Below are 18779 nucleotides of genomic sequence, written 5' to 3' on the forward strand. Positions count from 1 at the left end.
CGGGAACTTAAAGGGGGTGTTTTAAAAGCGGTTTAGGCGAACTCGGCGAAAAACGGGTCAAGTATGCAGACGATTTAAATAACAAAAGAAATTAGCATAATCGATAATAACGAAATTACTATTATTTTGAAGTGTTTAAAATTATAGGTTAACAATATTTATACAAATTTTAATTAGCCGGGAGTCTACAGTATACAGTTATTTTCTCATTTTTAGAGGGCAATGAGGGCACCAAGTCATTTTTCCTAATGGTAAAGGAGCATTTCAAGGGCACCGGAGCAATGACCTGTGGCATAGAGGCGATCGCCTTTGATGCTTCCGTGAGGTAGCGGGCCGTCCCTGGATAATTAGTCTTAATTCCGCTTGGGAAGGCTAGCAGTGGTACACAATAATTAGATTTTCACTAGTCTCCATACGAGTCAGTTATCCCCGTACATCTTAAATTGTCTCAGGCGATTCTGCAAATCAAGCTCACTGCCGCGTCTTGATTTTAGTAATTCCAGCTTATTCCGACCAGAATGGCCGTGCCTAGTCCATTAATCTGGCGGATTGATATTCTGCAGGACGGCGAGGTGGGGTCACCCAAGCGCGTCAAAATCCCGATTTATTTATAATTCACGCATTGACACCTCCACTGCGAAACATTATCGGTAGAGTATTACACGGCAGAACTTCTCTTGCCCGGATTATAAGCGGGAAAAAAAGAGGAGAGTATTGTGGCTCTACTCTGTCAATCTTGAAAGGTAAAACATATTCAATTCCTTTTTAAGATGCCTGTGATACTCAAGTCCCACTCGAATAAAACCACGTGCGAAATTTGTTTCATCAATCGCCGCATGCATTTGGCGCCATTTTTCAATAGACCGTTTTCTACAGTCGCGCAGTGTTCCTTTGTAATCCACACACATGGCCAGGGATGTGGGGAATTTGATTGGAATTGTATGCAGTGTTGCAACTCCCAAACGGGTATGCTGGGACTGAATTTTGATCAGACGAGGTTAACTGAATTGCACGATCGACGTCACAAGAAAAGAGTGAAATCTAGAAGAGGGGAGGCATTCCGTAGAGCCTATTTGAGTGTGCGTCGTGGTTAAAGGCAGTGGACACTATTGGTAATTTCTCAAAATCATTATTAGCATACAACCTTACTCGGTAACGAGTAATGGGGAGAGGTTGACAGTATAAAACATTGAGAGAAACGGCTCCCTTTGAAGTGACATAGTTGTCGAGAAAGAAGTTATTTTCCACGAATTTGATTTCGAGACCTCAAGTTTAGAATTTGAGGTCTCGAAATCAAGCATCTAAAAGGACACAACTTCGTGTGACAAGGTTGTTTTTTCTTTCATAGTTACTTCGCAACTCCGACGACCAATCGAGCTCAAATTTTCATAGGTTTGTTATTTCATGCATAATATGTTGATATACACCAAGTGAGAAGACTGGTCTTTGACAATTACCAATAGTGTCCACCGTCTTTAACCATGTGGACTATTTTGACTCGAACCCATGCCGGTCAACCATTAGTTGCCTGATGTGGTTGACCATTTGGAACCAGGCATGGGACCAAGGGTGTCTTGCCTGCGATGACTGAGGATGCCTTCATTTCGAAGCAGTCTATATCAAACGAGAACATTATCGTCTTCTTCTGGCATTTAATATGTAAGATCAGAGAAGAGTTAAACGCAAAATGCCGACACCGTGTATTAAATGCACAGGACGCTATTGGTAATTACTCAAAACAATTGTTGGCATAATATAATATTGTATTTGATTACGAGCAATGGAGAGCTGTTGTAGTATAAAACATTGTGAGAATGGGCTTTCTCTGAAAAGTTGTTTTTGAGAATAACTAAATTCTCCTTCAAACTTATATTAATCGACCTCAGGCCTGAAGTTTTTTTTTATGCATCTGAAAACACACAAATTTGTGCAACAATGTTTTGTTTTGTTTGTCAATATTCTCTAACTTCGATAACCAATTGAGTCAAAAAGATCTGTGATATTATGCATTTATTGGAATACACCAAGTAAGAATATACTGGTCTTTGAAAATTACTAAAAGGTAACCAGTTCCTTTAAATTGTGTAGCAGCACGTCTTGCCTGCTAAAGATGTCAAGGATGCTGTCTTGTCGGAGCAGTCTAAATCAAACGAGAGCATCTCGTCTCTTTCTGACCTTATGTTAGTTAAGTATTGCGAGAGTTAATAGAAGGTCAGAGTGTCGACACCGTGTCTCAAAGACACTGCAGCCGATTTCACGATACGCTAGGATTAATCCCATCTAGATTGAAAGACAGTGGACACTATTGGTAATTGTTAAAGACAAGTCTTCTCACTTGGTGTATCTCAACATATGCATAAAATAACAAACCTGTGAAAACTTGAGCTCAATTGGTCATCGAAGTTGCGAGATAATAATGAAAGAAAAAACACCCTTGTCACACGAAGTTGTGTGTGTTTAGATGGTTGATTTCGAGACCTCAAGTTCTAAATCTGAGGTATCGAAATCAATTTCGTGGAAAATTACTTCTTTCTCAAAAAATGTGTCACTTCAGAGGGAGCCGTTTCTCACAATGTTTTATTCTACCAACCTCTCCCCATTACTCGTCACCAATTAAGGTTTTATATGCTAATGATTATTTTGAGAAATTATCAATAGTGTCCACTGCCTTTAATACGAGTAACTCCTCCTAACTTAGGATGGGTTCAATGCGTCCTACGTCTTTGGATTCGGAACTTTACTTGTCCCAAGTCCTAAGATTAATCCTACGTTATGAAGAGTTTGGTAAAATCGACGGCTGGACACGTTTGGATAATGTCGAATACCAGTATTTTCACTTGGTGTATCCCAACGTAAATTATGCATCTACAAAAACAAACCTTTGGAATTCTGGACTCAATTGGTCATCGAAGTTGCACGAAAATAATGAAAGAAAAACCCCCTTCGTTCATCACAAAATTGTGTGTGCTTTTAGATGCATACTAATTTGCTATGTTAATAAACATGTTCAGTTATTACCAAACTCATCAGTTATTACCAAACGTGTGCAGTGCCTTAAAAGTGTACGTTCATTTAATGTTTTGCCTTTTCATGGCAAAACCTTCAAAAGAGTAATGGGCACACAGTAAAGGGATTGTGAAAAACTGTGTACTTTTAGTAATTACCCCCACCAGTTTATGAACATACAAAACATTAATTGGTAAAGATCCCTGGAGAGCTGTTGATATTATAACACATTGTTAGAAACGGCTTCCTTCTAAGTAATGCAATTATAGAAAAAGAAGTACATGTCCACCTGTACAAATTAATACACATTAATTATTTTATGTGAAATGCTTCAGGCATGACAATTTCTGAAAGCACACAAATCTAAGCACCACGGTTGTTTTCATGTACATATTTTTGTCAACTTCTATGATCATTACTTAAAGCAAACATTTTCACATAAATCTGTTATTGTAATTCATATGTTTCATTGCAATTTTGGCGATATGTGTCTGGTCTTTGATAGTTCCCAAAATTGTATGATGCATTTAGATAATCTACATTGGCAGCACATGGCTGTACATGCCAACACTGCCGAGCGACTCCGTTTGTGAACCATTTCAAAGTAGTGTTACTATGGCCGAGTAAAAAAAACAACATGTTTCACGTCCGGGTTTTTCAAAAAAATGAGGAAGAGGGGCTTTTTATTTTTTATTTCAAGATGGCCGCCATTCTTTGTTAAAATGTCAAATACCCATTGTTTTTTTCTACTGCTGAAATACACAAAACATAAATGAAACAATTTAGTCGAGGCAATCAGACAAGACATTCAAAATGTTTTTGCTGAGATCATTCAAAATAACCCTATTTAAAAAGGGGGGGGGGGGGGGAATAAAATAAAAAAATAAAAAAGGAGGCGGCCTGTAAAAAGAAAACGGGCGGGGACGCTAAACATGTTTCTTTTTTTACTTGGCCTAATATACAGAAATTGAACACAAAGTACAAGTTTGGTTTTAGGAGCCGTTCGGTTATTTTATGTCCACGCTGAAAGGCTTCGTGAAAATGAAAAACAACATCTGAGATACCTTATTAAGCAAACAACAAATATTTGGGGGCTTAACACTCTTGCATAACTACATATATTGTAGAGAAATACTTCTCAAAATGCTTGACACACAGTCATGTTATCGAAAGCTGTTATATGTTTCTAACCAAAGGTCGTCATGTCATTATTGTAAAGAGAGATTACATAAAGTTTTCCCTAATAACTGTCGATGTTTACAAATAGCTTTCCCTTAGAATAATAATCAGGGCCCAATTTCATAGAGCTGCTTAAGCACAAAATTTTGCTTAAGCAAAAAAATAATTGCTTAGTAAAATCAGATTACCGGCCAAGACTCCACTCAATTGTTATGCTAAGTAAACAACAGCTAAATACTAGTCATAAGCAATGTATATGGCATGAAATTTTGGCCAGTAACATGTGTAAAATAAGCAAGCTATTTTTGTGCTTAAGGAAATTTTTTGCTTAAGCAGCTCTATGAAATTGGCCCCAGGTAATTATCATTGATAGTGCGTACGAAGAGCATTTCATTCAATAGAGTAAACAAATGAATACAACTTTCACAACGAATGATATGCCTAACTATTGATTCTCATTCTCTCAAAGTTCTAAGACCAAAAGCGGGTGATGATTTTAAGCCATAACAATAATATTGGGCCAGACTCAAATATGCTAAGCATAGTTTAATGGCGCTCGGTTGTCAGTGCCCCCGCCTCGGTGAAAAAACATCTAATATCACCTAATGGATCTACAGTTTCGGCATAATATCAACTATTTTTCTAACCTCGATTTAAAGCATTATATAAACAGAAAACAAAATGCACCACGACCGTAGTGCCGACAGGCAGTTGGCCTGTAGGCTGTATCATAGTGTATTAATTGTATTATTCAGTACAGAGCGGACCCCGGGGTTCGTCCCAGCGAGGCGATCGCTGCCTAGGCCCCGCATCCGTCGGCGAGGCGAAACCGGACAACTAGCGGAATTAACGGAGTGCCACTTTAGGCGTCGGTCGGTGTGTTTAACTCGGAGGGGGAGGGGGGGGGGGCAATAAGAAGCGGTTAGTTAACTGTAGAATGCGATAAGTATAGCGTAGGTTGAGATTAGCATTGGGACGAGGATGGCAAATGTGTGGGATTACAAATGCTTTTTGACGCAGTCAGTTATAATCCCGACCTCTGTTTCTTAGCTCACAACAGCCTTAAAGGCACTGTACGTTGTTGGTAGAGAGAAATGCTCCCTCTGAGAGTACGTTTTTTTTTCTTTTGAGAAACAGGTAATTTCTCATTAAAATAATAAAATACTTCAGCTGCAGCCTTTTATTAGGTATCATCTGAAAACATACATATTATTTTGTGCAACAGGTTTTTTTTTTTTTTACACTTACATCTTTGCAACTTCGATGACCAGTAGTTGAGCCTAGAAATGTTCACATGTTTGTTATTTTATTCATATATTGGGATACATCACGCGAGATACTCAGTCTTTTTGTGCAAATAACCAAAGGTGTCCAACAGTGCCTTTAAAGGAACACGTTGCCTTGGATTGGTCGATTTGGTATTTGAAAAGCGTTCTCACCGTTTGTTGTAAAATAAATATGGTTAGAAAGATATTGTAAAAGTAGAATACAATGATCTACACAAATATGCCTCGAAATTGCGTGGTTTTCTTTTTATCCTGTCGACTAACACGGTCGGCCATTTATGGGAGTAAAAATTTTGACTCCCACAAATGGCCGACCGTGATAGTTCGCGACGTAAAAGGAAAAAACGTGCCATTTCGAGTGATATTTTTTGTGGATCATTATATTCTACTTTTAAAACATCTTTCTAACCATATGCGTTTCATAACAAACGGTTTCAAACGCTTTTAATAGACCAACTCGTCCGATCCAAGGCAACGTGTTCCTTTAAGTAATTTCACAAATTCACAATAATTATAAGCTTTAGTATTCAAAAAGACGAGTGACATGCTGCGCACTTGTACACTGCACTCAATATTGATGTATGCTGAACCCTAGCAATAAGAAAACCACTCGCTTCGTGTCAAGTTTTTACTTAGAATCGTCAAAAACCGACAGTACAAACCGACAAACACAACTTGTGAATAGTTGCAAACTTCCCAGACACCATCTTAATCAAGGGAAAAGGGTTTTTATTTTGAAGTCGAGTCGTTTAACGACACAACCGCAGCAAATATATCAGGACGCGTGTACGAGCAAATGTTGTAAATCTTGGGATGGGAATATTGCTTTTAGTGCAAATGAAAGAAATGAGAGTTGTTTTGAGGTGAGGCATTTACTGTGTGACTTACAGCTTGATCTGATTCGAGGACCGTAAATTACAGGAAGTTATATATATTGGAAATGTCTGCAAGCCGTTTCGGTTTTTATTACTCTGTATTTTTGCCTGTTTTCGCTGGAGTGATTATCGGTCGTACATCTGTAGAGATGCGATTTAAGACTCTATGAAGTGTTTTGAGCACGGATTCATTTCCTCCTTAATTAACCGAGGTGGCTAAAGCCAAGTACATCTTTTTCTTCTCGCAATGATTATTTATTACCTTGGCCGACTTTGAGTTTAATGAAAAACATCATTGGTTGTTCAAAGCATATTTACAATGAACGCGCTAATTAATGTACCAAAACATAAACAAGTCGCGTGAATACACATTGTTATAACATTATCTTTAAAGGCAGTGGACACTATTGGCAATTGTCAAAGACTAGCCTTCACAGTTGGTGTATTTCAACGTATGCATAAATAACAAACCTGTGAAAGTTTGAGCTCAATCGGTTGCGAGATAATAATGAAAGAAAAATAACCCTTGTCACACGAAGTTGTGTGCATTTAGATGGTTGATTTCGAGACCTCAAGCTCTAAATCTGAGGTCTCGAAATCAAATTCGTGTAAAATTACTTCTTTCTCCAAAACTAGGTCACTTCAGAGGGAGCCGTTTCTCACAATGTTTTGTACCATCAACCTCTCCCCATTACGTGTTACCAAGTAAGTTGTTATGCCAATACTTATTTTGAGTGACGCGGCCGAGTGGTTAAGAACATCGAATTCAAGTTCTGGTGCTAAGTCACCGGAGTGTGGGTTCGAATCCCGGTCGTTACACTTGTGTCCATGAGAAAGATACTATAATTGCTTCTCTTCACCCAGGGGTATAAATGGGTACCTGCGAGGGTAGAGGTTGATATTGTGAATGAAAAAGCTTTCGGAGCGCCATGGCAGCTCGGGGCTGTATACTCCCAATTGGGAGCTGAGAAAGATTAAAGGGATGTTATTGGCCCTATGACCAGGGCCCTAATGTAAAGCGCATTGATACGGTTTATTGTGAAATGCGCTATATAAGAATTGGTTGTTATTATTTTGAGTAATTACCAATAGTGTCCACTGCCTTTAAGGTGATATCTGGATCTGGATCTAGATCAATATTCTCAACATCCAAATTAGAGCCAAGAGAGAAGATAATAATGATGAAGACAATTTCAGTTTAGGGTGTGGGAGGAAAACCCCAGAGAATTATTTCTGGAAAAACTGACACGCTGTCAAGTAGGGACTGGAAACCAAATCCACAAAGTACTCCCACTGGGATTCGAACCGGGGTCCCAGAGGTGGAAGGCGAGGCAAGATACTCGGTACTCCAACCTGACGTCCACACTTTGACTAAACGACCTTTGCGAGTCTAATTTCTCAGCCTTGGCCCTCTTGCGTCTTCTATAATTAAAAGTAAACTGACGACGATTGGTTTGTACAATTGCTGCATTTATTACATGTTTACTGTATTTTCTCTTGAGCGTTTTTAACCGTATGGATTTTAATTGGTTTTATTTTAATTGTTCAGCGCGCAGTAGTATGTTTACATGGATAGGCGCTATATAAATTAACATTATAATTATTTTTTATTATTATTATGTGCGCATGAGAGACTTTGAGCATCCATTATCAAACAGTTTAATTCGGTTTTCAGGCTAGAAATTGGTGACAGGAAGTCATAATAACTAGAACCGTCGGCAGTGTAGATGATCACAATGCTCTATCAAATGTACTGGGGCCAGAATTTTGGTACGTCTTGTAATGTTTGGTTACATTCAAACAATATACGAAATCTAGAGCATGATGAATAACAAACAAATTAAAAGTAGTTTAAAGTTAAAAGCAGCGGACCGTTTCGAGCGCTTTTCGGTGATCAACTCGACTGATCCAGGGCAACGTGTTTCTTTAATGTTTTGTTGCATGACTGTGTTTTTTTTTCTCGTTTTTTTTTCCCGCAAACATAAGAGTATATGTTTAGTAACAATAAAACCATGTTTTAAAGTAATTGTTTGTCACGGTTTATATGTTAAAACAAATAGATAAAGTTGTTTGGGGGTTGACTCCCCCTACCCCTTTTGTGACGTCAATCGAGGCAGACTTTGCATTTATGCGTAGAGTAAACACACGTGCAAAGTACATGCAAGGCCAAGTCGTGAGCTTGTACGTTTTGAAAAAAATGTTTTTCTTGCATTCTTCCGGCAATGCCGACCAATTGTATTGCTGCTGGATGCAGGAAAAAAAACTAAAGATGGGGTCAGTCTGCATGGCTGGTCAGGCTCACAAGAGCAAGTGTGCATATGGTTTGGTCCGACGTCGTTTTCAGCGCTGTGCAGCGTGTTCTCTTCAAATATCGCGCCTCGATTGACGTCACGAAGAGCGCCCTCTCGGTTTGGGGCCTACACTTAAATTTGTAAATAAGATAAGAACTAATTTTTTAGAACCTTAGTTAACTGTTTATTCACATTTCACTCATCAAAACACATACTAGTGACAAAAGCTTTATTTTGACAAAATACCGATTCCAGGTGACTTTGAGGTCTCGAAATCAAGCATCTGAAAGCACACGTGTGGCAATTTTCCACAGATAGTTATTTTATGCATATGTTGAGATACACTAGGCGAGAAGACTATTCTTTGACAATTACCAGTAGTGTCCAGTGTCTTTAACTAGTAACTACGTATCTAAAAACCAACACACTCCGCACACACATTCGATTGCTGTACTCCCAGTGAATGAATTCTATATTTTTGTTTACTGAGCAGCATTTGTATGGGAGTCCAAGGAAAGTCATTGAGTTTTCACTAATTCAGCAGGTGTTACGTATGCACATATTGCGTGTTTTCGTCAAGATGTGACTATTTGATAAGAGAGCAGCATTCAATGAGCCTGTACCTAATAAGTAAATTACAATCGTTGGAGAGTTTCCATATTACACCTGGAATGAACCTTAATCATGCAAATCCCTAACGGACATCCGGACACAGCAAAACATGGCATCTATATTGACATAAATGTTGTTGCTCACGTAATTGCAAAAAGTAATACACATCACGTCACCTGGAGGAATGTACTGCCCTGTGGCCAAAGTAAAGTCCTTCGATTTGGACTATCTTATTTTGTTACTTTACGCTTTCGCAATCAGTTACTCCTAGGGAAAAGTACACATGATTGACAAAACCGACAGACCTGGGGCCAATTTCATAGAGCTACTTAAGCAAAAAAATTGCTTAAGCATGAAAATAGCTTGATTATTCTACACATGTTACTGGCAAAAATGTCATGCCATATACACTGCTTGTGCCTGGTATTTAGCTGTTGTTAACTTAGAATAAGAATTGAGTGAATTGTTGGCCGGTAGTCTGATTTTACTAAGTAAGGCTTTTATTACTTAATCAAAATTACTTAAGCAGCTCTAAGAAATTGGGCCCTTGGCTCGTTTTCTCAAAGTCCGTAAGCACAACAACTTGACATGAAAATAATGCTTAGCAAAAACAGGTTAAAGGGATGCTGCAGTGAATTAAAATAAAACAGTTAATTTTGCTGTCATTTATTTCTGATATATGTATTGAACATCAATAAAATGTGTTTTGTTATTTCCCCGACATATCTCACTTGCGTAATTAGCGAATAAGTCACGCCCCCCATTTTATGGATCGTTACCGCCCCCCTACCATCGACGTCACGTTGGGAATTCAAACATATCGTCGGCAAAAAGAGTCTGGTTCCCAACTACACGCGCCTAGGTACCAGGCCACACAATGCACACGTCTCTATATGCACACAGCCCGGGGACCCGACGGCTCGGGTTCCCGACATGACGTCACATGAAGGCTCCCTTTTAGGGGCGGGGTGGGTTCCCCTAATCTCTTGAAAACCACTTTTAAAATACTTGCGCATTAAATATATATATATATATATTTTTTAAACCCACTGCGGCCACCCTTTAAACTGAATATACAAAACGGAAACGTCCCCCTTTTTTTTTTTTTTACTGCAATTGTGCTGAATATGTCAAGGTATTGGCTGGTTTAATTTACGCTCATCTGTTTGCTGATTTGAATCTTTTCACGAAACAAACAAAATATCAAACCTAATGAAAACTCAGTTTTACCAATATATGTCAACTTAGAACCTCACAAAGACGTGTCACAAAGTGACATCGCTGTAGTCAAATCAACTAGTTTGACAACAAGACGTCTTTGAACGGAATTCTAGGCAAACCAGATTAATGTTTACCGAACAAAAAGTGTACCGAATGCGTTTACAAACCCTACCATGACTTATCAACTTCTTACTTTCTAATGAACAAACATGCTTTAATATTCAACTGATACTTCAAGGTGATTTTGTTTTCAAATGTCAATGCGGGTCAAACAGCCCACCTCTTTGCTCTATTCGCTTTCCTCTTCCAGACTGATTATTTCTTTGATTATGACAAATTCATAAACTTGGATCCTAGCTATTGTTGAAACCTAATCAGAACGGAACCCCTTTGGGGGATACGATATATACCCTATGGAACCCCATCCCCGAAGTTATAACACGCTGCTGTAGTGACGTATGTCTAATATTGTAAGGCCAAATAGCAGCAACAAAATGTTTAGCATCCCCCCACTTGGAAAAAAAGAAAGGATACTTTTCTTTTAGATGGCCGCCAGACACATTTTTTTTGTAATACATTGCGTTTGTATTTTTCTTTGAACTGATTTGTTGTTGCTGATATCTTTAAAATTTTATAAGTTTATTTCTTAAACAAAAACAAACCAATGTTCTGGAAAAGAAAGTCCCTAAAAAATAAAAATAAAAATTAAAAAAAAAGGCGTCTAAAAGGGAATTGGGAACCTAACCATGTTTTTATTTCTATTTGGCCAGACCAGGTTCTGACGATCTAAAACACCTAGGTGGGAATGCTTGCAGGAGGCTCACGGGATAAGAATGATAACCAAGCATGGACCACATCTTATCAGATTCGTACAATTTTCCATCAATATATATTCTAGTTTTCAAGTAAAAGAGTGTGGCATATTGGTAAAGGCTGTGCATAAGGAAACACATCAGTGCCGTATGTGGGGCACCTAAATGTAGCCCGAGCCCTAAATGTAGCCTGACCTGAATGTAGCCCCAAACGTGTACCTAAATAGTCAGGGCTACATTGAGGTACATGTTTGGGGCTACATTTAGGTCCGGGCTACATTTAGGTTCATATTTCAGGCTACATTCAGGTCAGGCTACATTTTATGGCTCGGGCTACATTTAGGTGCCGCACAGCCGTATGATGTCTTATTTATGTTGTGTACTGAACACTATTGGTATTTGCTCAAAAAAGTTGTTGGCATAAACACGGGCAATGGGGATAGCTGTGATGGATTAGTGTGTGAAAAGCGGCTTCTTTTGAAGTGACGTAGTTTTCGAGAAGGAAGTAAATTCCGTTCACGAATTCGATTTCGAGACCTCAGATTTAGAATTTGAGGTCTCGAAATCTAGCATTTGAAAGCACACATCTTCATGTGACAAGGGTGTTTTTCTTTCATTATTATTTCGTAGTTTCGATGACCGATTGAGCTCAAACTTTCACAGGTTTGTTATTTTATGCGAATGTTGAGATACACCAAGTGAGAAGACTGGTCTTTGACAGTTACCAATAGTGTCCAGGCTTTAAAGACTTCAATTTAAACCGATGAGTTTTATTGGGCATCTGCAAGCACACGAATTTGTCCAACAAGGGTGTGTTTGTATTTCATTTTTTATACCAGAATAAATTTCAAATTAGTGATGATTTACACACGATTAGTAAGCTTATTTCTTCCCCTTTATGTATGCTGAGACTAATTGGTACAGAACAGAAGTACAATCAAAGACAAAAGAGAAAGAAAGAGAAAGAAGGAGAAAAAAGGAGAAAGAAGGATAGAGAAAAAAACAACGATAAACTAGACATGATTGCATTTGTACACAAATGCATAGCTGTTTCGTCAATAACATCATTTCAAACTTCTCAACCGAATTTGAAATTGCTTGTGTACTCAAAGCAGTTTGCCCAAAACTACGGAGGTTTTCATGTTGGTAGATCAATCGTCATGCTTCGTTACGAACTCTACTCGGTACGAAGATGTTTCTTGCCAGGGTGCACCCGGTTCTAAGATGTCCCTATCCTCTCATGAGATAGTAGGCCTATACCTCGGGTCAGATTATCAATTTCACCACGGTGCTAGATTGTAAAAAGCAAGGCGAGATATTTCCTAAGGTAAGCTTTCTGGCGTTGTTTTCTGATCAAAATGAGAAGTGACGGCCACACATAAAATAGTTTAAAGTGAGAGTGCACTTCATAAAACCTAATTATGTTTAGAAAACACCGTGTGCTTTGGTGCTCAACAGGAAACTGAATGCACTATGTTCACCGAATGTTCTGATGAAAATGACCAGGTATAAAGATCGAAACGTTAGTTTTTTTATAATCACTAATATGTTTTAACTAACTAATACGAGCTATCTGACCCAAACACATACAATTTTAAACTTATATAGCAATATGTTTCTGAAAAGAACCGTTGGTTTCAAACACCCGAAGTCATTTAAAGGTAAAATTTAAAATCCTACTTATATACGTGTATAGCAAATTAACAAAATACAATGTTCTCACTTTGTGTATCCCAACATAAGCATCAAATAATAAACTAGTTAAAACTTGGGCTCAGTTGGCTATCGAAGAATGATCCAAGAAAGAAAAAAAAACACCCATGTCACACAAAGTTGTGTGCTTTAAGATGCATTATAAAAGGCTTCACGCCTAAAGTCTTGTTTTGAGTGAAAAATCACCCTTTTCTGAAAAAAACTACGTCACTTCAGAGGGAGCCGTGCCTCACAATGTTTTATACTATCAACAACTCTCCATTTCTCGTTCACCAAGAAAGTTTTTATGCTGACAATTAATTTTGAGTAATTACCAATAGTGTCCAGTGTCTTTAACATTGTTACAGAGAGCATCTGTGTATTATACAACCAAATGTCATAGCATTGTGTACCCAGTGTATGACGTATAATGACATTTGACGATCTCATTAGACTTGCATCAGGCAAGGCAACGTGTTACGTTAATATTCTATTGCTGCTATTTTTCCTCGGGGTCAACTCTTAATGAAATGACTTGATGTACCTCTAGGGATTTTATTTCATTCATTATAATCTTCAGCTGTGTTACCGAACACCTCCGCATAGCACCGGTTATGCCGTCATTTGTGTCTCCCTCAAAACAAGAGTGACGGTTTAAAGGCACTGCAATACATCTTTGCTTTGGCAAAGACCAGCATGCTCACTCTGTGTATCAAAACAGAAGGCATAAAATAACACACCTGTTGAAATCAGTTGCAAGAGAATGGTGAACGAATCGTGAAATAAGAAACACAATTGTTGCACAAATTTGTGTGCTTTCAGATAACTCAAAGTAGCTTCATGCCTCCAATTTTGTTTTATCATACAGATTGGATAACAAACCTACCTTCACAGTTGTCAGTCGTTTGTCACACTGTGTAATAATATCAACAGTTCTCCATAGCTCATTACCAAGTAAGTTTTTATGGTATTTATTTTGTATAGTAAACTTTAATAGTGTCCAGTGCCTTTATGCCAATTAATCATACCATACGCGATGACGTCGTAAGACAATTAGCACTTCTAAATGAAGCCCATCTCACCGCTGTCGATTTTGTGTGTAGTATTACGACTATGAGACCTTTGTATCCATCACACTTTCCATATGGGGGGGGGGGGGCAACCAAATCAACAATCACCCACGGTGGGGATGGAATCCAATACTTTCATTGTTTTTAAGCCATTGGTTACTAATGTCAGGTTGGTAAATGGATGCAAAACGATGCAAGTATAGTATTTTGTATTAAAACATAACTCTACCGACACATGCTTTCGTCGTGTAGTAACGACTACTTCATCGGATGCAAGTTCGAGCCAGGTACCAAAAGAGTATCTGCATGTGAAAATACGAATGGTGTTTATTTTGGCAGGCACTTTAATAATTTTTGTCAGTGTTGGCAATGGGAATTCTAAAATCTACTTTACTTACAATTTACTGGTTTGGTATTTTTTGGGGGTGGGTGCGCATTTGTTTTGATAACAACTTGGCTATTTGTTTCAATTCTTGTATACGTATTTGTAGTTTTAGTACCAGTTATGTAACTGACTCAATTCAATTCAATAAACAAATTATTTCCACATTTACAAATGGAGGCATCGTCCTTAAAGTTGAGGCTTGCTGCGAATGTGCTAACTTATAACAAAACAGGATAAACATCACTTAAAATTGAAGACGGAAGAAATAACAACTGCACAGTTCCGACCTTACATCTAACCTAACAGTAACTCCTTCCATACCGATTCCATCACTTGATGAACTGTATCTCTCTCGAGTTAAAAAACGAGTCCTCTCTAAAGTAGATGACCAGTTTCACCCAGCACGTTCCCTCTTTCAGCCCATGCGGTCTAAGAATCGTTTCCGTTCAATTAAACCTGGATCCAACCGTGCTTTGCAGAGTTTTTATCCCACAGCTGTTCATGTTCTACATGACAGGTTTTAATCATGAATGTCTATTTCTGATTTTAATTCTATCGTACTATTTTTATCTTTCGTATTTCGCCTGTATATTGTAATACTTTTCAGAGTTGTTTATATTATATTTTCATGTATTTTTGTAAATGGTTAATTTTTAGTGTATTTGTATATAACATAATATTTTTAGACACGCAAAACCAAAACGAATTTCTGTACTAATATTTGTTTTTTTACAAGTGACAATAAAACATTATTCTATTCTATTCTATTCATATATGTTTACGATCCTTTAATTGCCTCGTTGATCTAGTTCTGTACAATTAGGAATTTCTGTGTGGTCTTTCTTTTGTTGAAATTTTACACAACAGTGACACTGCTTTCTCATTCGATGTTTTGGTTTCTGCATTTTTCAAGTGAAAAACCTTGATTTTAACGAGTGCAATACTAACGCGTTGTTACACGGCTAGGTTGTACGTACGTCATTCAAACGCAGTTGTGATTATAATAAAATTCCGTCTGTTCATTCCTTCATTAATTTTCTTTACACACAAAATTATTGACAGCACAAAGCTGAATAATGTTGTTTTACAAGCAAACTGGTGGTTCAAAATTAAGCATAATACCAAATTAAAGCCATTGGACCCTTTCGGTACAGAAAAAAAAAAGTTCACAGATTTACAAATAATTTACAGGGTTTACAAAAGGTAATGGTGAAAGACTTCTCTTGAAATATTAGTCCATGAAATGCTTTACTTTTTGAGAAAACGGTAAAAACAATATAAATTCTCGTTAACGAGAATTACGGATTTGTTATAAACACATAACATGACACGGCGAAACGCGCGAAAACAGGAGTGGGTTTTCCCGTTATTTTCTCCCGGCTCCGATGTCCGATTGAGCCTAAATTTCCACAGGATTGTTATTTTATATATAAGTTGTGATACACGAAGTGTGGGACTTGGAAATACTGTTTACCGAAAGTGTATAATGGCTTTAACATAGCAACACCGCAGTAGGGATACATATGTACATTCTTTTAAACATAACAATAAAGAGGAACATAAGTTCGACCCTTGCAAACGCACGACTGTCTGCCTGTTTAGGAATTGTCCATATTATCAACAAAAGTATGTTAAAGTATTGTACCGACAACCCTCAACCCCCACCTCGAACAAATGAGGCCAAAGGTAACGGTACCCAATAATGGCCCATGCCATTTTCCTTAGAACAAATTGCCGCGCGGTTTATTTCCTTTTCACACATGGTGATACAGTGGTTGTCCCACTTAGCGAAAACACAGCAACGATATCATAACTGATTCATATGAGCCATTCATACATTTATGAATAGCATATAGATACTAGTTATAGTATACATGCGGTCTGGCTTCTGAAAAAAACACAACAAACAGTCGGACACACAAAGACAAGATAACAACGTCACCATATAAAATATTGAACTCACCAGAGGAAATGTCCGTGATTTCGTCATCCTCGCTTCTCGTCTGGAGGCCTGAAGGGTGCAAAGAAACATTCCAAAGTTATCCAACGAAATTTAAAAAGGTCCTCCACTGCCTGAACATGTGGGTGCACCCCTGCTTTTCAGATGTCCCTCACCAAAACCCGCGACTTAGGGCTCGCCCAGTGGGTTCTGATAGTGGGTTTCGGTCATGAGATGACCACTGTATGGTCAAATTCTGGCCTAACCAATGTCCACCTATAGTCCAGTCCCAAAAAGAGTCAATATTTGAACTTTGGATTTGCGGCGACTATAGCGAGCACCGACCAGAACCGGGGTAAGGTCATCAATGTGCACTCGTAGCTTTACTGTGATATCATTTCGGAATCTAACCACCAACTGAAGCTTCGTGTATAATATTCCACTGCACAGGCCTGCATAATTGCGCAAGGTGTGCGCAGTGATTGAAATTATAACAGTGCGCGAGAATGCAGCCACTCCACCTGGCCATTGAGTAAGACTGGCTGATGCAGCTCTCAGGCAGTTGTTACCTCATCTTTGATTAACTTACGATCGATCAGCTAGTCTTGGCTCAATACTCTCGGTGTGATAGCAGTCTATGGTGAGAATGCGCCTTATAGTGATAGTAACAGGAGTGTCTTTAACAAAGACTAGCATGCACATGTGGCTTCTATGTTCTCTCAAATGAGCAGGGGATCGTTACAATGCGTTGACAGCGTAAGTTCACGAGATGTTCAGTCTGGATGTTATAGGCACTGTATACGTGATGAATGTTAGGTATCACGTTCAATCTTCAGATCTTTAACATTACAGGTGAGGCCCCTAAAATAAATGTTATTTGTGCATTCAATAGGCACAGTGACACGCTTGGTCATTAAAAACATTAACACATTGGATTAAACGTCAATGGACATCTTCGGTAGTCGTCAAAGACAAGTCTTCTCACTTGGTGTATCCCAACACATGCATAATAAAGTGAAAATTTGGACTCAATTGGTTAGTGAAGCTGCAAAGAGAACATAATGAACGAAAAAAAAAACACCCTTGTTGCACAGATGTGTGTTTTCAGCCGCATTATATTTTCCAGGCCTGAAGTGTTTTGATAATTATCTGTCTGAGACATTACCTTTTGCTCCAAAATTAAATTACCTCAGAGGAAGCCGTTTCTAACAATGTTTTATACTAACTACAACTCTCCCTTGCTTGTTGCCAAGTTACAGCTATTATGTTAACAACTATTTTGAGCAACTATACTAATAGTAGGATTTGAAACTTTGCATGGTGGAGATAAGATATAGAAGAGTTTGCGGTAACACCATGTAATAACAATCTCTAAATGAGTTGGGGTGGTTCTGAAAAGAACCGTTGGGTTAACTCGACGTTTCGATCAGTATGCTCTGATCGTCTTCCATTGACGTTTAATCCAAAGTGTTAATGTTTCGGAAGACGATCAGAGCATACTGATCGAAACGTCGAGTTAACCCAACGGTTCTTTTCAGAACCACCCCAACTCATTTAGAGATTGTTATTACATGGTGTTACCGCAAACTCTTCTATATACTAATAGTGTCCAGTGCCTCTGGTCATAGGCACAGTGGTGACATCACTTGGCCTCTGACCTTCACCACTATGTCAAATTAAACATGGGATTGAATATACTGAAAAAGCACCCATAATCATCTAAGCCATAGCTCGTTGATATCATTTTAATCTCATAAACTTCGAAGAGCAAATATTGGTTATACTGACATAAACCGCCCGTAATGATCTGTCATTTATATATGTATGTACAATTTCGACATGTGTGAGGTTGACATAAGCAAACATTGAGCATAACTTTAAGGGCCTTGTCACACGCGGCAATTTACAGGCAAAACGAGTTACATGCAACAACTGAAGAGAATTCATTCACACTATGTTCACATACTTCTAATATGTGGATCGTAAGACAATGCTCGAAAACAAATATACCCATGTGTTACCAAAGTAGCCTTGTAGATTGCACTGCAGTTGGTTGCCTCCTATTGCATGTACAAGTTGTCTCGTGTCGTAAGATCCTAACAATAAATAGTCATTTTGGTTTAACCAATATAAACCGATGTGTGTTAGCACTGTATACTCAGTACTTTCGCGAGTTTTGAGAAAATAAATCACAGGCATATTACTCAGGTGGGATTCAAACCCACGACCTTTGCTAATCTAGAGCAGTGTCTTACCAAATAGACCACTGAGATTGCCCAGTAGCAGCTAGAGGCAGTTCGAATCCTGTATTTGGCAGCAGTGCTGTTACACACGAAGAAAAGATGGCGCAGGACTTGTGTCCGGGCCTTTATATACGGGCATCGCCCCCATGAACTTGTTTGAATAACAAT

General features: G+C 38.4%; 1 protein-coding gene across 2 annotated transcripts in view; it reads right to left on the bottom strand.

The window, feature by feature from the left end:
* Window positions 1-18779, bottom strand: part of LOC139948934 (corticotropin-releasing factor receptor 1-like) — a 195220-nt gene that overhangs the window by 119275 nt on the left and 57166 nt on the right. The window contains exon 2 of one of the 2 annotated variants that reach the window (XM_071947306.1): window positions 16393-16440. In XM_071947306.1, the coding sequence (XP_071803407.1) occupies window positions 16393-16440 (48 nt within the window). Of the gene's footprint in view, window positions 1-16392; window positions 16767-18779 lie in introns of those variants that run through there. The other variant, XM_071947305.1, reaches the window with a different exon arrangement.

Source organism: Asterias amurensis, chromosome 16, assembly GCF_032118995.1.
Source record: "Asterias amurensis chromosome 16, ASM3211899v1".
NCBI lineage: Eukaryota > Metazoa > Echinodermata > Asteroidea > Forcipulatida > Asteriidae > Asterias > Asterias amurensis.